Raw genomic sequence first — 18599 nt, forward strand, 5'->3', positions numbered from 1 at the left:
TGCAAACAGGCAAAGGAGAAAAAAAGAAATTTGTAGGTGATAGTAATTTATGACCATGTACTAAGAATAGACATACTCATTAACACTGTGCATGAGAAAATCAGATTACATTACTGGGAATCACATTCAATACTTTTTGCACAAGGCAAAAGAATCTAGCAAGAGGTAAGTAAGGATTGTAATTTAAAAACAGAAGATTATATTCTTATATGCATTCTTTTAAATCCATGATAGAAGCTCATATAAAAATGCATTAGTTTGGAATCTGAGCAAAGCATCAACAGGGGGACTGTTAATAATAAGCATCAATCTCTTGTTGAAAGGAACATAGCAGTATAACAATAATGAAAACAATGGCAGGCGACAGAAGGCCAGATATCAAATAATAGGATGTCAGAGCCCTGAAAAGCCTAAGTGCTTAATCATGATTCCATAGAACTCCAGGAGAGGTTTGCTATTTTTTTCAAAGAATTCAGGATTCGATCATGGCTATACTTGATTAAACAGGTTCCAATGGATAATATTCTGAACATAAGGTAGAGTGAGAAAGCTAAGAAGTGGGTGAGGAAGCTAATAAGGTTGATATACATGTTAGTCAGAAGTAAAATATGAATTTATCAGGAATACATTTCCTCTGCACTTCATCCTGACACAATCGTGGTTGAGACAGTGACATTCTCTCACTCAGCCAGTTCAACTAAATGTTCATATGTTTGAGCAGGAGCATATGAGACATGGAAAGACACTTGGAAATTACTGAAGAACTGGAAATTTTTGCCTTGTGCTGAGAAATATTTTAGTGATCATTACATATATGTGTCAAAAAGATAGTTCAGGAGTGGCTTGATAACATGGAGTACATGTTTTAGAAAAGTAAATTTGATAACATAAAGCATTTGAGGAGATGGATGGAGTAAAAATCTCAGTTGTTAAATGCTGATATTCATTACATTCAGATTAGAACTAAAGTTTACCTTTTGTTCTGCTCTTTTAGGAATGTGTCACTGACCATGCAGTCACCTGTTGAGCAGCGTAATTAATTCCTCAACTCTGAAAAATGCTCAGTTAAAATCAGACTCTTTTCTAAAAATCCTTGTTCAAAAAAGTTAGATTCTGAGAAGGCCCTTGGCTCAACTGAATGGTTATAGTGAGCCCTTCAGGACTTTTATGCTATCAATATTTGGGATTTATATTCAGAATTATTTTCATTTTTTTCATTATAAAAAAAATCATAAAATGTATAGATTTTGTAGAATGCAAAAATGCTGTACCAGTGAATGAATCCTCTGATTTCATGGCCAATCAATAAATACTACCTTCAAAAGATTGTTGCCTTTGGATTTTTGAAATCTGTAGATTTTTTGCAAATACTAGTGGGTGTAAGAAAAGACGAAACACAAATGAAAGCTCCAAGTTCCAAGTCTTTCTCAAAGCGTATAGTCCCATATGTTCATTCTGGATCTCAAGAGTCTTTTTAAAAATAAAAAGTACGTCCCGATCTTCCATCTCATTCTGCTTCCTCTTCTGATAAGCAAACATGTACTGTTCCCATTAACGGTACATATACCCGGGGAGGACACACTCTGAGGAATAGAGGCAGCTTATGCTGCCTTCTATTATGTGATTCTGATGATGAAAAAAGCAACATCACTACCCTGTGGTACAACTAATATAAAATAATTAGTAATAATCATACAGCTTTCACTTCTCTTTGCTGTGTAGCTGTAGCTGTGACAGTGCAGTTTGTTACTAGTTTAGCTAACCACTGTGAGGAATTTATAGCAGTTTGGGATTGGCTATATTTATTTGAGCTACTTGCTACTTCTTGCTTTTTACAAGAAGTGTTATAGCTATTTTGCCAGTAAAATCACTTAAGTATATGCTGAATTAACCATTGTGTGGAAAACCTGCTATAGATTACTTCAGTTTTTTTCTACTGAGATTATAGCAAATTGTATTATTAAACCTCTGGAAGAAGATAAAAGAAAACCTTTCAGATTAGAGTAGGTATGCTGAACCCATGATTCTCATCTGGCAATATCTTCTTTTTTTCTTCCAATGATATAAAAACTTCTATTGCTTTGTCTCAGACCCAAGGGATACATTTCTTATCCCTGTCCTTATTTTTCCCTGCCTACCTGCTACCTCTCATCTTCTTTTCTGTCTCCTTCCTTGCCTGATTTCCATCTGGTTTTCCAATGCATTGCCATCAAAATGTCTTTTTCTCTACGGTTATTCCTCCTGTGGAGCACAGCTAATTCAAATGTGTTGGGTTTTTGATTTAGACTATAATAGTCAGCCTTGATCCTCTCTCTTTTCATCTGCCACCTCTCCCATCTGTTCTACAAGTAATGCCAGCCTTGACTCCAGCGTTGTTTTTTATTCTCATCTTATTCTTATTCTTATTCCTTTTTTCCATGCCAGCATCTATGTTTGAAATATCAACCTTAAAACCATTTTTCAGGTCATTTCTTAATCATTGAAATTCCTCTTTAGCCTTGCACCTTTTCTGTCACCTGCAAGAAATGTATTGCTCATTATTCAGAATGAAAAGCCTTTTGGAGATGATGAAGACATCGGTTTTTATATACTGGTGGACTGTTCTCTGCTGAGGTATGGTACTTGTCAAATCGCCAGTACTTGTCAAATCACCTCACTTCCCTGCATTTGTAAACAACACACTGAAATGTTAAAAGGCAAATACAAGCTGACAAGAATGTTAACACTCTGTTCTCTACTGACATATCTGGGGTACACTTTCAGTGTTACTCATTCTCTGATTTCTATTCACTTGTGACTTGAAACTTTTTTCTCTATAACAGAAGGAATTTCCTGAAAACCAGGTGTTTTTTCCCTCAGGAATCATCACCATGTGGTGATCTCGTGCCTTTGGAATCCCAGACAATGACACTGATAAGCAGCTCCAGATCTACAAATTGCAGACGGATTGAAACCCAAGGCTAATATGTGCCAGTGATAGTAAAACCTTGCTCACATATTCCTTATGGCTGCACTTAACTCTATGAATATTGTAGGAAGTTGTTTCTGCTGTTGTAGTTAGTGTCCAGAGGTAGCATTTTGAACAAGAACACTGGGCAAACACCAGCCCATGGGAAATGGACTGTGTAATGGTCCTTCTCAGCATGAGGAAGGCATGTTCTTGGTTTAATGTTTCATTCATATATAAAAACTATTCATAAAATATATGCCTACTCCATTTACCTTAGAAACCTGGGGAAATCAGCTGATCTTTTTCAAATTTGAATCTGTTGCAAATTTGATGAGCATCAGCTACTCGATTTTCTTTTGTATCCCAAGAGCTAAAATTAGTTCATGAACACTGGACTCCTATTGAGAATGGAAGTTCTGACAGTGGTTGTGCATGCTAATCAACGTTATAATTTGTTTTATGACCTCAAACAGGTTTCAGGAGAGTATTCACATAAGATTTGCAAAGATGTTTTCCATTACAGCAGAAATAACCACCAAACTCCTTAATCCAAGGAAGACAGCTTCTCAGAACATTCCACAGTGCAGGAGTGAATCTCTCCTTCTTGTCTGAAACAGTTTCTGTACAATCTTGCTCACATCCTATGCACAAGGCTTTGAGACCAAGAGGATTTTTTTAGCAAGCAGGAAAGCTGCAATAACAATGCCACGGCTAATCCTGCTTTTGGCCTGGAGACTAAAGCATCAGAGGCCAACACAGGGGAGGGGGAGAGGGTGGTGTGTCACCTCCCTCCATCCCTTGATGCTGGGAGCCCAGTTCCAGGCTGCTTGGTGGAGCACAGGCAATTTGGCTAGCTGTCAGCATGGGGAGATATATGAGAGTAACAGGCTGCTTTTCTGCTTCCTCCACAGTGAAGGAGAACAAAATTCACTGCAGTCACCAAGAGAGAAAATGAAAGCTCCATTTTTCTTTTTCTGTAGGGGTGTTTCCCTTTTGAACCTTACAACAACATCAGAAGGCATGCAGGCATCAGTTTCCACTTGTATCAATGCCAGTGGTCACAGTCAGCCAATTCACACTGAACTGGCAATGTAACGTGGTTTAATGTATCCACAGGTAACTGAGAATTAGGGCATAAATTCATTTATAAGCAAACTGTGCAAAGCTTCATTTTTTATTATTATTTTTTAAAATTCACTTTAAAATAAAAAAAAAGCCCTACAAACCTTCTTTTAAAAAGAGACATATTCATGCTATGGATTTAGTTTAAAAATGGTTATGTTATTACAGTGCATTTTATTTATATCACTTTTCTAGTTTTATAGTTTTGTCAAGGCTTCTGTCACTGGGAAAATAGAGTTAAATTTAAGATATGGTGAGTAAGAGCTTAAACATCGATCAGTCAAATGGTCCCTGTTACATTTTTCAGGAAAAAATAATTAAAAATATATAAATAATACAAAAAAATCTCCAGAAAATATTAAAATACTGTATTTTATGAAAAAAATTAGTAAGAGATATTGTGGCAGAAATTATACTATGGAGCTCAAGCACTTAGCAACATTAAAAGTAAGTGGAAGGAACAGATAGAATTGCATGAGACAAGACAATAATTTCTTCCTTCAGGAACTATCCAAAAGATAGAAAGCCTTTGTTTTGTCCAATTACTCACTGCAGGCATTTTACATTATACTTTTAAAAATATCATCAAAATAGGATATAAAAGGACTGTTGTGATTTGAAACATCAGCTCCCTTGTCCTTATCATTAGAATCTTTACCCAACAGAAATTTCATTTGGGTTCACCATTTACCTCTTTGACATCAATAATTTTTATTTTAAGAAAACAATTTTGTCAAGAAAGAGCTTGCTTGAGTTATCATGGAAATGTACAGAGTTCTGCTCAACAGAAGTTTATTTTTAGTTCTGAAAAACCACTTCAGTGGTTCAGTCCCAGAACTAGTTCACAGCAAAGTTATTTTTACTTTCACCTCTGCATTGGTATATCTTTCCAGAGATTAGCTGCGATGGTGTTGTGCTAATGGCAAGCTTTTACAGAAGGAAAAAGAAGCAAACCAGAAATTTAAGATATAAGTAACCAATTCTTATGAGGCACTTAATTACATACTTTGGACTAGAAATACATCTTCTTCATAGTAAATATGCAGGAAATAGCATCCTTCTAACTGTATAATTGCTTTAAATATAGGGTTTAATATCAGAGCTTACAGTAGAAAAATTCTGGCTTATATTTGTGACATTAAAGACAAACAAAATGATGATGTTTATCTTTACTGAAACTTCGTTTGTGTTGTATTGGAAAGTTATCTTATACAGATTAACTGCTAGCCATTATTGGTGGTCTGTGGAGTTTCCATTTAACCTGAGGCTGACCTTGTTCCTTTCTAATTGCATTGCCCTTAATGAGACGCACGCATGGAGGTGATGTGCACAGGTAGCTGGGTTCTGAGCAATTTTAAATTTCTGGTTTCCTTCCACTACAGGGCCACATACACAGAACAATGAGTGAATGCATCAAAGGCTAAAAAAGAGATGAGCTCTTGCAGTCTCTAGGGCAGTTCAAAAATTGTAGTTAAGAGCACACAACAACAACCTAACCTTGAACTTGGAAACATCCCTTTCCTAAGTGTAAACTAGCTGCAAAGGATAACAGAGAGAGAGAGGATTTATGCCACAGCAGGGAATATGTGGGCCAATGACAAGGATACATCATCTCTCCCAAATCCTGGTTGTACCTGACCCCTCAGTAGCTGTAGCTACTGTGCATATAGCATTAATGCTTTTCTGTTTAATCAAGCAGATCTTCTGCTATGATCTAATGAATTCACTTTCCATAACTAAAATTATTAAAAAGTCTTTGCTGATGGTATCTGACATAAATAAGAGCACTGAAAGGCATTTTCTGCAAGAGAACCCTCACCAATATTTGCCTTCACTCTGCTGGCTCCCTGTGGTTTTAGCAGTACTAACAAAATAGAACCTTAATTTTAGAGGTTGGTCAGCTGTAGCAAATAAACGTCAAAAGCAATGAAACGAGCTTACCCAAAACACACAAGACTACCTTTTGAAAAAGCTAGGGAAACATAAAGAGATCAGAAACTTCTTGCCTCAAATGTGTATCTAGAATCATCGCGTTCTTACTGATGTTTTAATACCAGAATAGTAGCAATATATTCTTCAGATTTTCTTCACAGCAGGGAGAGTTCAGTTATTTGAGGTAGTTAAGGAAAATCACAGATTACAGCAGCACTCCAAGCACTACTGCTGAACAAGATCGCAGATTGCAATATTGCTTCTTTCCTTGCTTCTTGCAGCACTGCACATAAATAGTCTGTAGAATAAATGTTTCACTTCAGAGTGGAATTTTCTCCATTCATCATCTGATTATTTTATAATTTTATTAATTATAGCTCATCTCAATTCAGTGCCTCATTAGAAGAACAGACAATTTGGTGTTATTGGCAAATGGTTGTGTGATACATATGGATAATCAATTACAGTAATATCCCATGAAATGACAGTGAAGCTAAATGGATTGAAAACACCACCCTTCATGGGTTTCCTCTGCTTTCCTTTTGAATGTCAACCATGAAAGACAACTCAGCAGTAAGCAATCTGTGAGTCAGACACGTGTGGCACTCACTTTCAACTTCCTGTGTATAAACCAGTCCCGAGGTGATTCTATCTACACTGCTGTTGGATGACATCCCATAAATGACAGACCGTAGCGCCTAACAGGAACTTCCCACCTCAAGGATTTAGCTAACAAACCCCAGAAACATAACCATATTATTCCGTATCCTTTTTATTAATTTATTTCCTAGCAATTAACAACATATTGATTAATTAATATACATACATTAGCAATCTAATAAAATATTAGATACAAAATAATAATTCTTTTTCTTTAAAAAAGAGTACACTGTTGTACATTAAACGTAACAACACTTGTTCTGAATTTGCAATTGAAGGAGCTACTCCAGTCTGTGATTTATTATCCCATGGCCCACATAGCTCACTCTGTGTCATGGCAGGGGATGATTTATTTTAGAGGAAACTGAAAAAATACATAGTATGATATGGATGTACTTTGCAAATACTTGCCAAACTAAACAAAAGTAACAATAGAAGGGGAAAATACTGGTAACATTTTAAATCCTGACATGCTGTTTCCATGAAGGTTTATTCCTAAGAATGCAATTTTATTAAATATAGATATTTATGCTTATGTAAATTAAATTATAAATTAATAAATGTATCATTTTAAATGCTACAACTTCTTCCTTTGTTAGTCTGCAGACTCTTCTGTGGAATTTGGATGCAAGCAAGGAACTGTGAGGTCATTTTAAACATCTTCTTTAGCTATCAGAAAGAAGCAAAATTAAAGGAAAGAATGTGTACATGCACATGGGTTTGATTCTCCTCTGACAGTGGATCAGAAAAAATTACAGTGTAAAGCCTATGTAAACAAGAGCCAAACTACTTTCAGAAACGTTAAGACTGTGAGAAGCCAAATGCAGATATCACTAGTGTATATGTATATGGTTAATAATGACTACTTATTACTATTTGTGTGCATTAAAGTAGTGCCTTAAGGCACTGTACAACATACAGAAACAGATGATTTTTTGCCCCAGCAACATCCAACCTAAACAAAAGATACTTGGAGCAACAGAAAGCCACCTTGTTGTCTTCTGTCACTTGGTGCAGAGCAACGTAAAAAAATAGAGGAAATAATCTGCCAAAATTGCACTGGAGATCTGGGGAAGAGACATTTGCCCCTACTTACTGGGCACTGTGTTTAGCTACAGACCATCACTTATCCGTGACGTTTGGACTTGGGCTGCACACAGAGCCATGCCCTCAGCCGTGCCCTGTGCGCAGTCAGACAACAGCAGTTCTTGTACTGCTTGGTCAGAGAAGAACTAATTCCATCAACTGAATTCTTGTAGCATGAACTGGTGGAAAGACCATATATATTATAGAAGAACACGATGACCGTGTGCAGATATGATGTCAGTATGGGTAAGACTACCTGGTCTCTTCTATAAAGCTTTTTTTTTCTTTTCAGATGAGAAGAGATTCAATATTATCCCGTCTTTTAAGACTGGAATCTCCTTTCAGACAAAATAATTTATTCCAATTGTCAAAGCTCATCAGACTCTCAGCATGAGGCTTGCATAAATGGGTTTATTCCTAGCTGTTTCATTTGCACACTCCATGAAATTTTTTTTCCTATTTAATTTCATCAAGACTTTCTTCACAGACACCAGCAAACTTTCTGCAAGAGCACTGTAATGTAAAACACAGTATCTCTTCCTTATGTTCCTGTGGAAAAAAAAATAAAGCACAATATGCTGTAGTATGCTTAGAAAAATTCCCATTTTAAACTGCTTTTCCTGAAATAGGAAGACTATGGAAGAATATGACAAATAAAGCAATAAAGCTGTGCTTATGGGTAACAGATAATAAAGTGCTGAGAGCTTGGACATGCCCTTGCTGTTTAAAACCTCCCATGGTAAAATTCACAACATTCAATATTCTACAGTAGTGGTGTAAAACACTCCCATGAAATTCTAGTGTTTGGGAATATTACTATGGCATCATTGTTGTTATTTTTCTAAAGAAAGTGCCTCTCTGTTGCAAGAAAACTCATCAAGTGGTGAATGTGGTGAACACATTATTGCAAAGGCACAGGATTTGGGAAGCCTAGCTGTGTTCTGCTCTGGCTGGTTTGCATTGAATACAGCTGTACAGGGCAGGTGTTACGAGGAGAGAGGCTCTTGTACTTGTCCAGGCTTCTGTAGGGCAGCCATCATGACTTCAGCAGATCCTCTAAAACCTTCTTGGCTTTAAGACTGCAGCAAGACAAGAGCCTTAAGTCCAGAGAAAACATGCAAGGTCAATGCGATTTTCTCCAGACATTATGCACATTTGTTTATTCTTTTAAGAAATTTATTTATTTAAGAAGTTTTCACCTCAGGGAAACAACCAACTAGAAAATATGAAGAATTACTAATAAAGACTAAAGTTTAATTCCACAAAGTAGATGATAGCTCATGGTGGATTCTGTATAACATTTGTATTTGCTCAAGAAAAGATTGCTTCTGTAATAGACTGGTCCTGAAGCACATCCAGAAGGATAATGGAAGGAAGGCTGCCTCAGAAGCTGACACAATCAGACAGATATTTTAAAAAACCTACAAAGATTTTACACCCTCCAGTAGGCTGAGACAAAACAGGATTTGTCAGAAGCAGGAGCAGGTAGTAAGACAGGCTTTGTCAAAAGCAGAAGCTGATGCTGGAGTGGTACTGGTCAAAAACATTAGTCTTTACAGTCAGCTCCTGTCAGTATTAGGCCTTTGAAATAGCCAGTATTTCAATTAATGATTTCCAGTGAGCTGGCCTTTGGGAGTCAAAGAAACAAATAAATTAATCTGGAAGAACGAATCTGCCTGAGACACTGATAAATCTGTTATGACAATGTAAGGCTTATTAAACACTGAGAAACATTATTTCCCTAGCCTCTGGGTCAAATGCAAGTTTTAAGGTTAACAGAGGAAATCAACATTTTAAAAAATGTCACATGGACTACTTTTTTTTTTTTTTTTGTATTCTGCTTTTGACAGGAAATTCATGATTCAATACACTTAACTCAAAAATATAATGCATCTAATGAGATGTTATCCAAATATCACAATACTCTGAGTTATAGGGACATAACTGAAACGGCATAGCACAGATAATGCTAAAATTTGAGAAACAAGGGGATCCCAGGTCTTCTCATATATTACTGTCCCTCTGTTCTTGAACATCAGCAGTGGCTTGCCTTCGTGAACTCTGTTAAGTCAGTCACACGATCTTTGCTCTGACTGTAGGGAGATGAACAGTAGAATGGCTGAAGTTTTTGCCAAGGAAATTACTCAAGCTTGATAAAAGGAGTGCTTCACGGAACAGAAAAGCTACACAGTGCTGTTGATTGTCATGATGTATGCTACAGTGAAAGAAGGTGGAAGCACAGGGGCTGCCTACACACAGCTTTTCCTCTCAGCAGCAGCCTCAGTTTCAGCAGAGGTTTTTCTTGCAATTTATGGTGCTAGAGAAGGTTTCCTCTGAGTTGAAAGGTTTTTGCAGGGGGCAATGGTACAACTTGACCTACTATACTCAGGAGGGTTTCTTGGCCCCAAAAACCTTGAGTTTGCTTCCTCAAGTGAAAAATGACTCCCACTGTGATTATTATTAGAAAGAAACAGACCTACACAGATATATATGAAAAACTCCACACTATCCACTGCCACAGCCTCAAAAACTCATTAGGTGGAAAACAGTTATGCAATACCTTATCCTTTGAACTCCATAGTCCCCATACTTCTTTGTTTCAAAGTACCATATGTGGCCTAAGCAACTGCCTGGTGGGATAGAAATCCTCAGCAACCCACGTTGTCTTATTGGTTGGTCTCCGTCACTGTAAATCATACCTTCATGCAGTCAGAGGAAAGACCATTAATTTTCTTGTACTAAAAGACATGTGCTTAATGCACCTGCTGTCTCTGTGTGACAGCTAATGGTGCCAGGCAGACTCTGTATATTTATCTCAATACTCCAAAGATGAGTTGACCAACAAACTTGAAGGCCCTTCAAACACATCCCCTCTTAGCTGGGAGTCAGTGTTTGCTGACTCCAGAATCTGACATGTTGAGAAACCCCATGCCAAAGAGTAATCAGGAGTGCCCCTCAAGATCAGGGTTGATATCCACAGGCATCTGGAAGCCAAAAAGTACTTACACAGTCTTAGCCTTATTAGTCTCACTAGTTTCTTTAGTCTCATTATTCATTCAAAAGATTCTGACCTAATATCCTCTATTAGAGTTAAGGACCTTAAATGGAATAGCTCGTAAAAGGTATAGTTTTATGACCTAGACTCAGGAGGCGACCTCCTTCATGCTCAGGGGGGTGAATCCAACTCACTCATTCACGTGTGCCTTGGTTCAGGAAAATAAACTGGCATTTTTCTGTCACTGCCAGTGAACGCTCTTGTCAGTACACAAAATTAAACATGTCAGAAATCCCGTACGTCATCAAGACCCACAGAGAGAATATTTTACAGTGGTATCTTTTCACATCACCCGTGGGAAGAATCAACTCTGTCCTAGCACACGGTGCGTCATCTGGCACACACCTACATTTCACAGGCATGGGCTGATAAACACCCACACCAGCTAACTTTAAACCAACCGTTTGAGCGTTAACAGCCAAGGCAGCACAAAGCTTAGTGGGGGTTAACACCAAGCATATTTTTTCCTGTCCTAGCCAGCAGGTACGCTTCCCAGCCAGAGCTCACTGTCACCATGGTGATGTTCCCAGCCCTCCCCAAAACATCTAGTTTAAGGCTAATTTGGATAGGCCTGCGTTAGCTGTGGGCATTTCAGTGACTGCAGCACAGACATACTCATAGCAATGAAGGGCTTTACAAAAGATTTCAAAATAGCCAGGTAATCTTTATTTTAAATGTCTGCCAACACCATTCCTACTGGTGGAAGGAGGACAGGTGCAAGGCAGAGTAGAGGGGTAGGCACCTTTCTCAAATAAGTCAGAATACAAAGGAGTGCTGCAAGCAGCCCAGATTGCTTGCAGCTGATTTGATACAATGGTGCAGACAAAAATCACAATGATGAGAAATTTATGTCCTTAAAACTGCACATTTTTTTTCTGTATATTCCACTGTTTTCTTAAGCGTAGAGCTTCACAGGAAAAGACTTAGTTTCTATATCTTTTGGGTACCAAAGACGAGCTTAATTTTCCTTTTTTTTATAATTAATTCTTTATAGTTATATAAATAGAAGGTAACTCATTTATACACAAAACAATTAAATTGTTAGACACAAATTAAATTGTAGATACAAACAAAACTCTTATTCAATCTCTTTGTATCTGAATTTCTTTCCACATTATCTTCTGTAATCCCAGAATTAGTATACCAGAGCATCAAGTAACAGTGTCCTATCATTCCCTTATCTCCTACACACCTCATTTGTACTCATTGCAGCACTACGATATCTCAACAGCCAGAAAAATCACTTGACACTGCATATATTCAGGTTGCACTCCCCTGGAAATAAATAATTTAATGCTACCTATTCTATAAATATCCTTATTGCAAGTCACTCAGTAACCATAATGGTAAGCTGCTTTAATTGAAGAAGAGGTCTGTATTATAATGTCTCTTAATAGATTCCCTTAACAGCTATAACAGACTGCTTAAGTAAGGTATTGTCTCTCTACAGAGTAAAATAATTTTAAATAAAGATTACTTTTAAGTGCATTTCCTTTAAATGATTATAGAGCCAGATCAATCACTGTGGTCATGCCCATTGGCACGGCTCCAGAAGGCAGTGTTGCTACTTTCTCTTTAGTGGGTAATAGGGTGCTAAAGACACTCTCTCTTTATCCTGTTACCAAGTCCAAATTAATTTGAAGACTCTGAAGAATGAAAGCTGCTTGGCACTGTCTCCAAGTGGTCAATCTTCTGTACACTGCACTTACAGAAATAAACTCCTTTCCTCACTCAAAAGACAGACTGCTCACAAACACCACCTCAACCAGAATTAACTGAAAAAAAGAGGAGGTGCCATTGCCCACTAAAGAGCCGCTCCTAAAACAGGATGTCAAACATGAGGTATGGCTTACAGGGAATTAACACATAGCAGCAGATATACTTTTCAAATCACATTCTTCCTTATTGTCTACCTGAAATTTGTGGATGCAGTTAAGAAATTAGTTAATTAATCTCCATGGGAATTCCTGATGCAGTGTTTGAATGTGTTCTAAAATCTGAAAAATATAGGAAGATAACTAAAGGGTAGTGACACTATGAATGAAAGGAACAAACTATTTGGACACTATCCCTCAACGCTTAAGAGCCAAGAAAATAATGAGGTTTGCGTTAAGGGTAGAACAAAAATCTGTAACTCTCCTACCAGTAAACAGCAGAACTTAAAGTAAATGTCAACTGAAACACAGATGGTCTCTCCCTCAAAAACAGATTTTGCTGTCATGCGGTTTGTTCAGACATCATGACTGGTTAATCTAGTTACTAGTGTATACTTCATGAACTTCATCTTTGCTACTACTTGAATGTCTTAATTTCTACAATTTTAAATTCACACTACACCGCAAGTTTCTATAGCTGTATATCAATTCAACGTCCATTTATTTTTAATTTAATAATAGTTTTTTTCCTTTCATATTATCACAATCAAGTGAGATCCTATATTGCCTGTACAGTTCTATATTTGCACCGCATTCTCAAAATCAGTCAACAGGCAGAATTTTACAACTAGAGGGTGCTGGAGGACCATAATGTAAGATGGCATGCAAAACTCTCGATGACCTTTAGTGGAAAGAAGAAAAATAAAATAAATCAATTATTACTGCGCAGTAGGACAAGATAATATATTCCAAGGTAATATAAATACTGCAATATTATCCAGTGTAAGTAAAAAGAAAATTAATACTTTATAGCTGATACTGGTTCATTTTAAATTTAGTTTCAAATTTGCTGTTAAACTTTGCTTCTGGCCTTAGTTTTTGTGCTATAATGCTATAATGAACAAAAAAACCTTTATCTGAACAATATGCATTCCTTTTTCCTCCCTTTGTGTGAGTTGGAAAGCAATTACAGTGTATTATTGATTAAATGTTTTATGATAAAACACAAAAGCCATCAAGTAAGCAGGAAAGCAAGAAGGAACAAAGATTAATTTAACAATAAAATCTATAATTGAGATTTTACAGATAGAATGTGGACACTAATTACAGATAAATCATTTAATAAGAGTTCCAACAAGAAAATTATCTTCCAAAAATCATATAATTTCCAACATAGGGTAATTATTTTCTTGCCTTCCAGTACTGTAAGAAAAAATACAAGTATGAGAATAAATAATGTGTATAAATATAGCACTCTGTACATATAAAAGTTCCCTCTCCCTTCCTTCCTCTCCTATACTTTTCCTTATTGATTCTCTGACGATTCTGCAATTACCTTCAACCAAAAGAATTATTAAAATTTTAAATCAGACCTTTGAGATACCCTTTTCCTCAGCCCCAGTTCAAGACAGCTCAGTAACAGCTGGGATTTTTCTTCCATTTCCTTGGATCAGAAAGAATTCCAAAGGACAAACTGTGGCCAGCTGGTAGAGTGGTTCCCTGAAACCCTCATGAGAAAGTGTCCAGGAAGCTGGTGACAAAGATGTGACCATACTCTGAGAAGCAGATCCCTTCAACCCAAACACGAAAAGCTGCAACCAGCCTGTGGATCACAGAGTGACAGTGGCTAGAAGAGGCCCTGGGCATGTGCAGGGCTGCCAGATGTCCAAACGAGGTTGGTGTGGCATGCCATTGCTCTTCTTCCCACTTTTGACCTTTTGGTTGTGCAGGCTCACGGCACGTGGACAACATTCTCATGGTGGGCAACACCCAAGTTATGCAACAGTCCAACTGTGGTGGCCTGCATTGGCTCAACACATCCTGGACGTGCCAGAAATGTAGTACAAGTGAGATTGTTTCTGTTTCCACACTATGGAAGGTCTCATGCCCATGAGGTGCCAGTAACTCATATTTCCTCTTATGACTTGCGAAGTTAGTGAGAACTGCCTTATTTTCATATTGTAACTAGTAACATGTGCACATGTTGTAACTGGCTGTGGTGCCCCAGCTTTACAAGCAGAGACATATTTCTCTTTGCACAGTCTCATGGGCCGAGGCCAAGTCCCCATGTGTTCTGAGAGAACACACGCTACTCAGATGCCTACATACATGCAGCTTCCTTTAGGCTGCATTTTGTCTCATGACTTGCCCTTACAACGGATGTACCCTGGCATCCACAGGAGGCTCATGACATATTTAAGAGTCTTAGCCCCTTAGACCTTTGGTAATGCTTTCACTCCTACTGGTGGCTACGTGTTAGCTAGCACACAAAAAAAACGGTATAATTAATGGTGAAAATGGGATTTCATTTTTGACAACTGGTTTGTTTAAAATGAAAGCTTTCAAGGGGATAAACAAAACAAGTCAAGTAAGATGTGTCCGATGCAACAACAACAAAAAAATGTGACTTACACACTTGCCAGATGCTACAGAATGACAAACTAATGTAAATGTAATGTAAAAATGCATAACAAACCTGATACTGAACTGCATTTTGTGATTCCTCTCTAAAACTCCTGATACCTTTAGTCTAGAAAGTGGCTTGTTTGCTTTTGACATATTGTATCTAGTTTGTGCCTAAAGAAACAGCAGTCAGTATCTGGCCCAATGTTTTATTGTCAGCATATTCTCACGCACTTAAGTGTGCCTGCTTCATGAACACAATTGTTGGGTTGTTTTTTCCTGAATGAGCTGATTTTACAAAATTAGTAGTTCTCTGATCTTTATTTTTCCACATAGACAAGATCTGCTTATTTGATGCTGCCTTTACTTACAGAGTCTAAATAATATGAATTACATCTTAGCTTTTTCTTCAACAGTGCCATCTAAAATTATACAAGAACAAGATGTTTGGTGGGTGGTTTTTTCCCCCTCTGGAAGTCAGCAGAAAAGCTGTTAAATACTACATATACTAGAATACTGATTTTAATAATACTCAACGTGCACATCGGTTTCATTATCAGAAACACTTTAAATTTCTGTACGTTACTAATAACGGAAGAGCGTTATTCAGCTTTATAATGTAGTATGCATTGTCCTTCATACATATTCCTAAAGCAGGATGTGTGCTGTACATTTATATACAACGTTGGTCGGAGCACAGACATTGCAGTGTCATGCTTTCATTCAAATTTCAGATGCCATATGTTCAGTACAATCGCACGGCATCAAGATGCAACATATTGCTTTGCAAATGCAAATAATTTCACACAGTGGCCTTCATGACTGGGAAGGGATAATGAAATGGGTCATATTTTATACATATGAAAAAAATAAATAAAAGATTTATCATAAATATATGGACCAGTATATGACATTGAAGAACAAGAAGCAAAAAGGGAACAGTGCTCTTGCGTAAAGATCGATTCTCTTTGCTGCTGATGGAATGACAGGCTTGGGAGGAGGAGGCTTCTTGTTGTTCTTGGCTTGAGATTTCCCGAGCCCATTGTTGACTTCAATGGGTTTCCCATAACAGTCATAGTTTGATAATTCAAAATCTCTTGGCAAGCTTCCAACGATGCTGAAATCATTGGATCTCAGATCAGATTTCGAAGTGCAAACTTTTTTGCATCTGGTCTCACCAACCTATGAAATAAAGAGTGAGTGGAATCATGATGTACTCACCACATTCCATTAACAAACTTAATGCAGCTGCTAGAGAACACTGCAAACAAACATACAGGAAATTACTTGTTGATAGGGATACATTACATCAGCCTAATTTGTGGAATGGTTACGTTATAAAGTACTTAAGGATGATCAGTCAATCATATAAACTAATCCAAACATTCATAATTGTGTAATTTTTCATGCACAAGGTGCCTCACGCTGTGCAATCTGCTATAGTTAGACTCCTTCATCTTAGGACGATAGAAGGGGAGGGAATATTTCTGTGGGGAGGATTTTTGGATATTGGTTCTGTGCTGATGAACCTGCAGGACAGATACTATTCAATAGCTGCATTTTTCTGAGGTCTGGAAACCATAGTCAGAACTAACCCTAAAATTCAATGTTTGCAAATAAATGCAGTCTTTTCTCGTTCTAAATAGTTGCCAGCTAAAAAATAAAATAATATTTATTTGGTGCCCTTCAAACTCATGTGGGGTTTTTTGTGGGGAAAAAAAAAGATCCTATATTCCCTTCCTTGGATTTTATAAAGCTTTTATTTCAGGTTCAACACATTTCTAGGAGACCAATCCCACACTGTTCAGGGAGCTTGAAATGATTTAAAGACTACTTGCAAGACACTGTGTTTTGTGACTTGGGTAAACCTCTCCCAAAGTTTCATTTCTATTAGTCTACTCAGTAAAGAAGGGAAAAAAAGAAAAAAGAATACAAACTATGAATTTGTTCACATATATAACCTGGCAGTTAGTTGAAAAAATGCTGGTTCACAAATTAGGCTATACACAGACACATACACTGGCATAAACACAAGTTTGACTAAGGCTTCCTGGAGCCACTGGTCCACTAAAAATTGGTTCTTCCAAATGCTGCCTTTCCATTAGTCTGTCTCTCCTCCACAGAGCCTTCACGTATTTTAAGCTCAGCTGTCTCCACCTTCTGTTTTCTGCCATCTTTGGCTAAAGTTTGGGATATTTACATGATTATATTTTTGTAAAATAATAATAGTGAAATACACTATCAGACTTGTGGATGAATGAAAAACATTCTGAAGAATATAATGAGCTTCTCTATGACAAATGACAAAGTATTCTGCACGGAAAGAACTGAGGTAGAGAGGAAGAGACCTAAACTTTGACTGGGGTTTTCGCTCTTGTTATTGACAATGCTGATTCTAGTGCAAGGTGTAAGAGAAGCATGGCACTGTTCCCTCTGCAAACAGTAGACACACCTCCCCAGATTTGCCAGAGTGATAATTTTCAGGAAAACAGTAGATTTTGAAACTGATGCACGAAAACTGAGGTGCAAGTTTGTCCTGATCACAGCCAGGACAGGGTTAATTTTTTGCAGTATCTGGGAGGGGGCATAGCTAGGGCACAGATGTTATTCTATACCACTTCACATCATTGCTGGGGGTGGGTAAAGGGATCCTCTTCTTGGAAGAAGAGGTTCCTTCTGGTGGACAAAACATGGCAGAGAGAGTTGCAGTATTGTCTACTGGGGAAGTTGTCCATGTGAATAATTTCTTTTCTTATACCTTTTGTTACTAATGTTGTTGCTGTTACTGTTTGTTTTCTTATCTCATTGCTGTATTGTCTTTTGTGCCTCCAATTGGAGGGGGGAGGAGGAGTGGTGCATGGTTTTAGTGGGAGTACTAAGTTGAAGAATACCATTCCTAAACCTCAGCAAGGTTACACACAAAATCAAGATTCCAGGTCACAAAAAAGAAAAACAAGATAGGTATTCTCTGACAGTAAGGCAAAACTATACATACAGATTTTCTGCAACTGTTTCCCAGTCATCAAAGAGCTGATAGCCTGGAACAGTGTTCATTATTGGAGTAGCAGGGGCAAACTGTCTATTAAGGTGGTCACTAACACAGAGGTAAACATGATTATGTGGCCCTGGGTGACAGGATGCTGTTAGTCACTGATTCAGGATGTTCCTTCCAATCAGATCATAACCAATGATATAGGTAATAAACATGCAAAGCAGACCCTTGTGCAATGAAAAGGGAACTTGCAGGATCGCAGTGCATGTTAACTGAAGAGTCACAGGAATATTACATTTTTTCCATGGTCAAAACTAGTAAGATTTAGTAAGACCACTACAAGAAATAGAATCATGTATGAAATTATAAGCCTCCTTTTGGATTTGCAAACTTGTAGTCCATTCCTTATACTACCAGCAATAAATTGTAAAACTCAGTGACACTAATTGTAGTCTAAGTGCTCTCATTTACAACACAGAATATTCCTGTTCCAACTGCAGTATCTAGAGAGTGCTCCCCTAAAGG

General features: G+C 37.5%; 1 protein-coding gene across 2 annotated transcripts in view; it reads right to left on the minus strand.

The window, feature by feature from the left end:
* Positions 1-11448: 11448 nt before the first annotated feature.
* Positions 11449-18599, minus strand: part of GLRB (glycine receptor beta) — a 50946-nt gene continuing 43795 nt past the window's right edge. For both annotated transcript variants that reach the window (XM_050338522.1, XM_050338523.1), the window contains exon 10: positions 11449-16264. In XM_050338522.1, the coding sequence (XP_050194479.1) occupies positions 15968-16264 (297 nt within the window). In that variant the 3' untranslated portion in view covers positions 11449-15967. The remainder of the gene's footprint in view (positions 16265-18599) is intronic.

This window comes from Myiozetetes cayanensis, unplaced genomic scaffold, assembly GCF_022539395.1.
Source record: "Myiozetetes cayanensis isolate MyiCay16 unplaced genomic scaffold, myiCay2020 scf7, whole genome shotgun sequence".
NCBI lineage: Eukaryota > Metazoa > Chordata > Aves > Passeriformes > Tyrannidae > Myiozetetes > Myiozetetes cayanensis.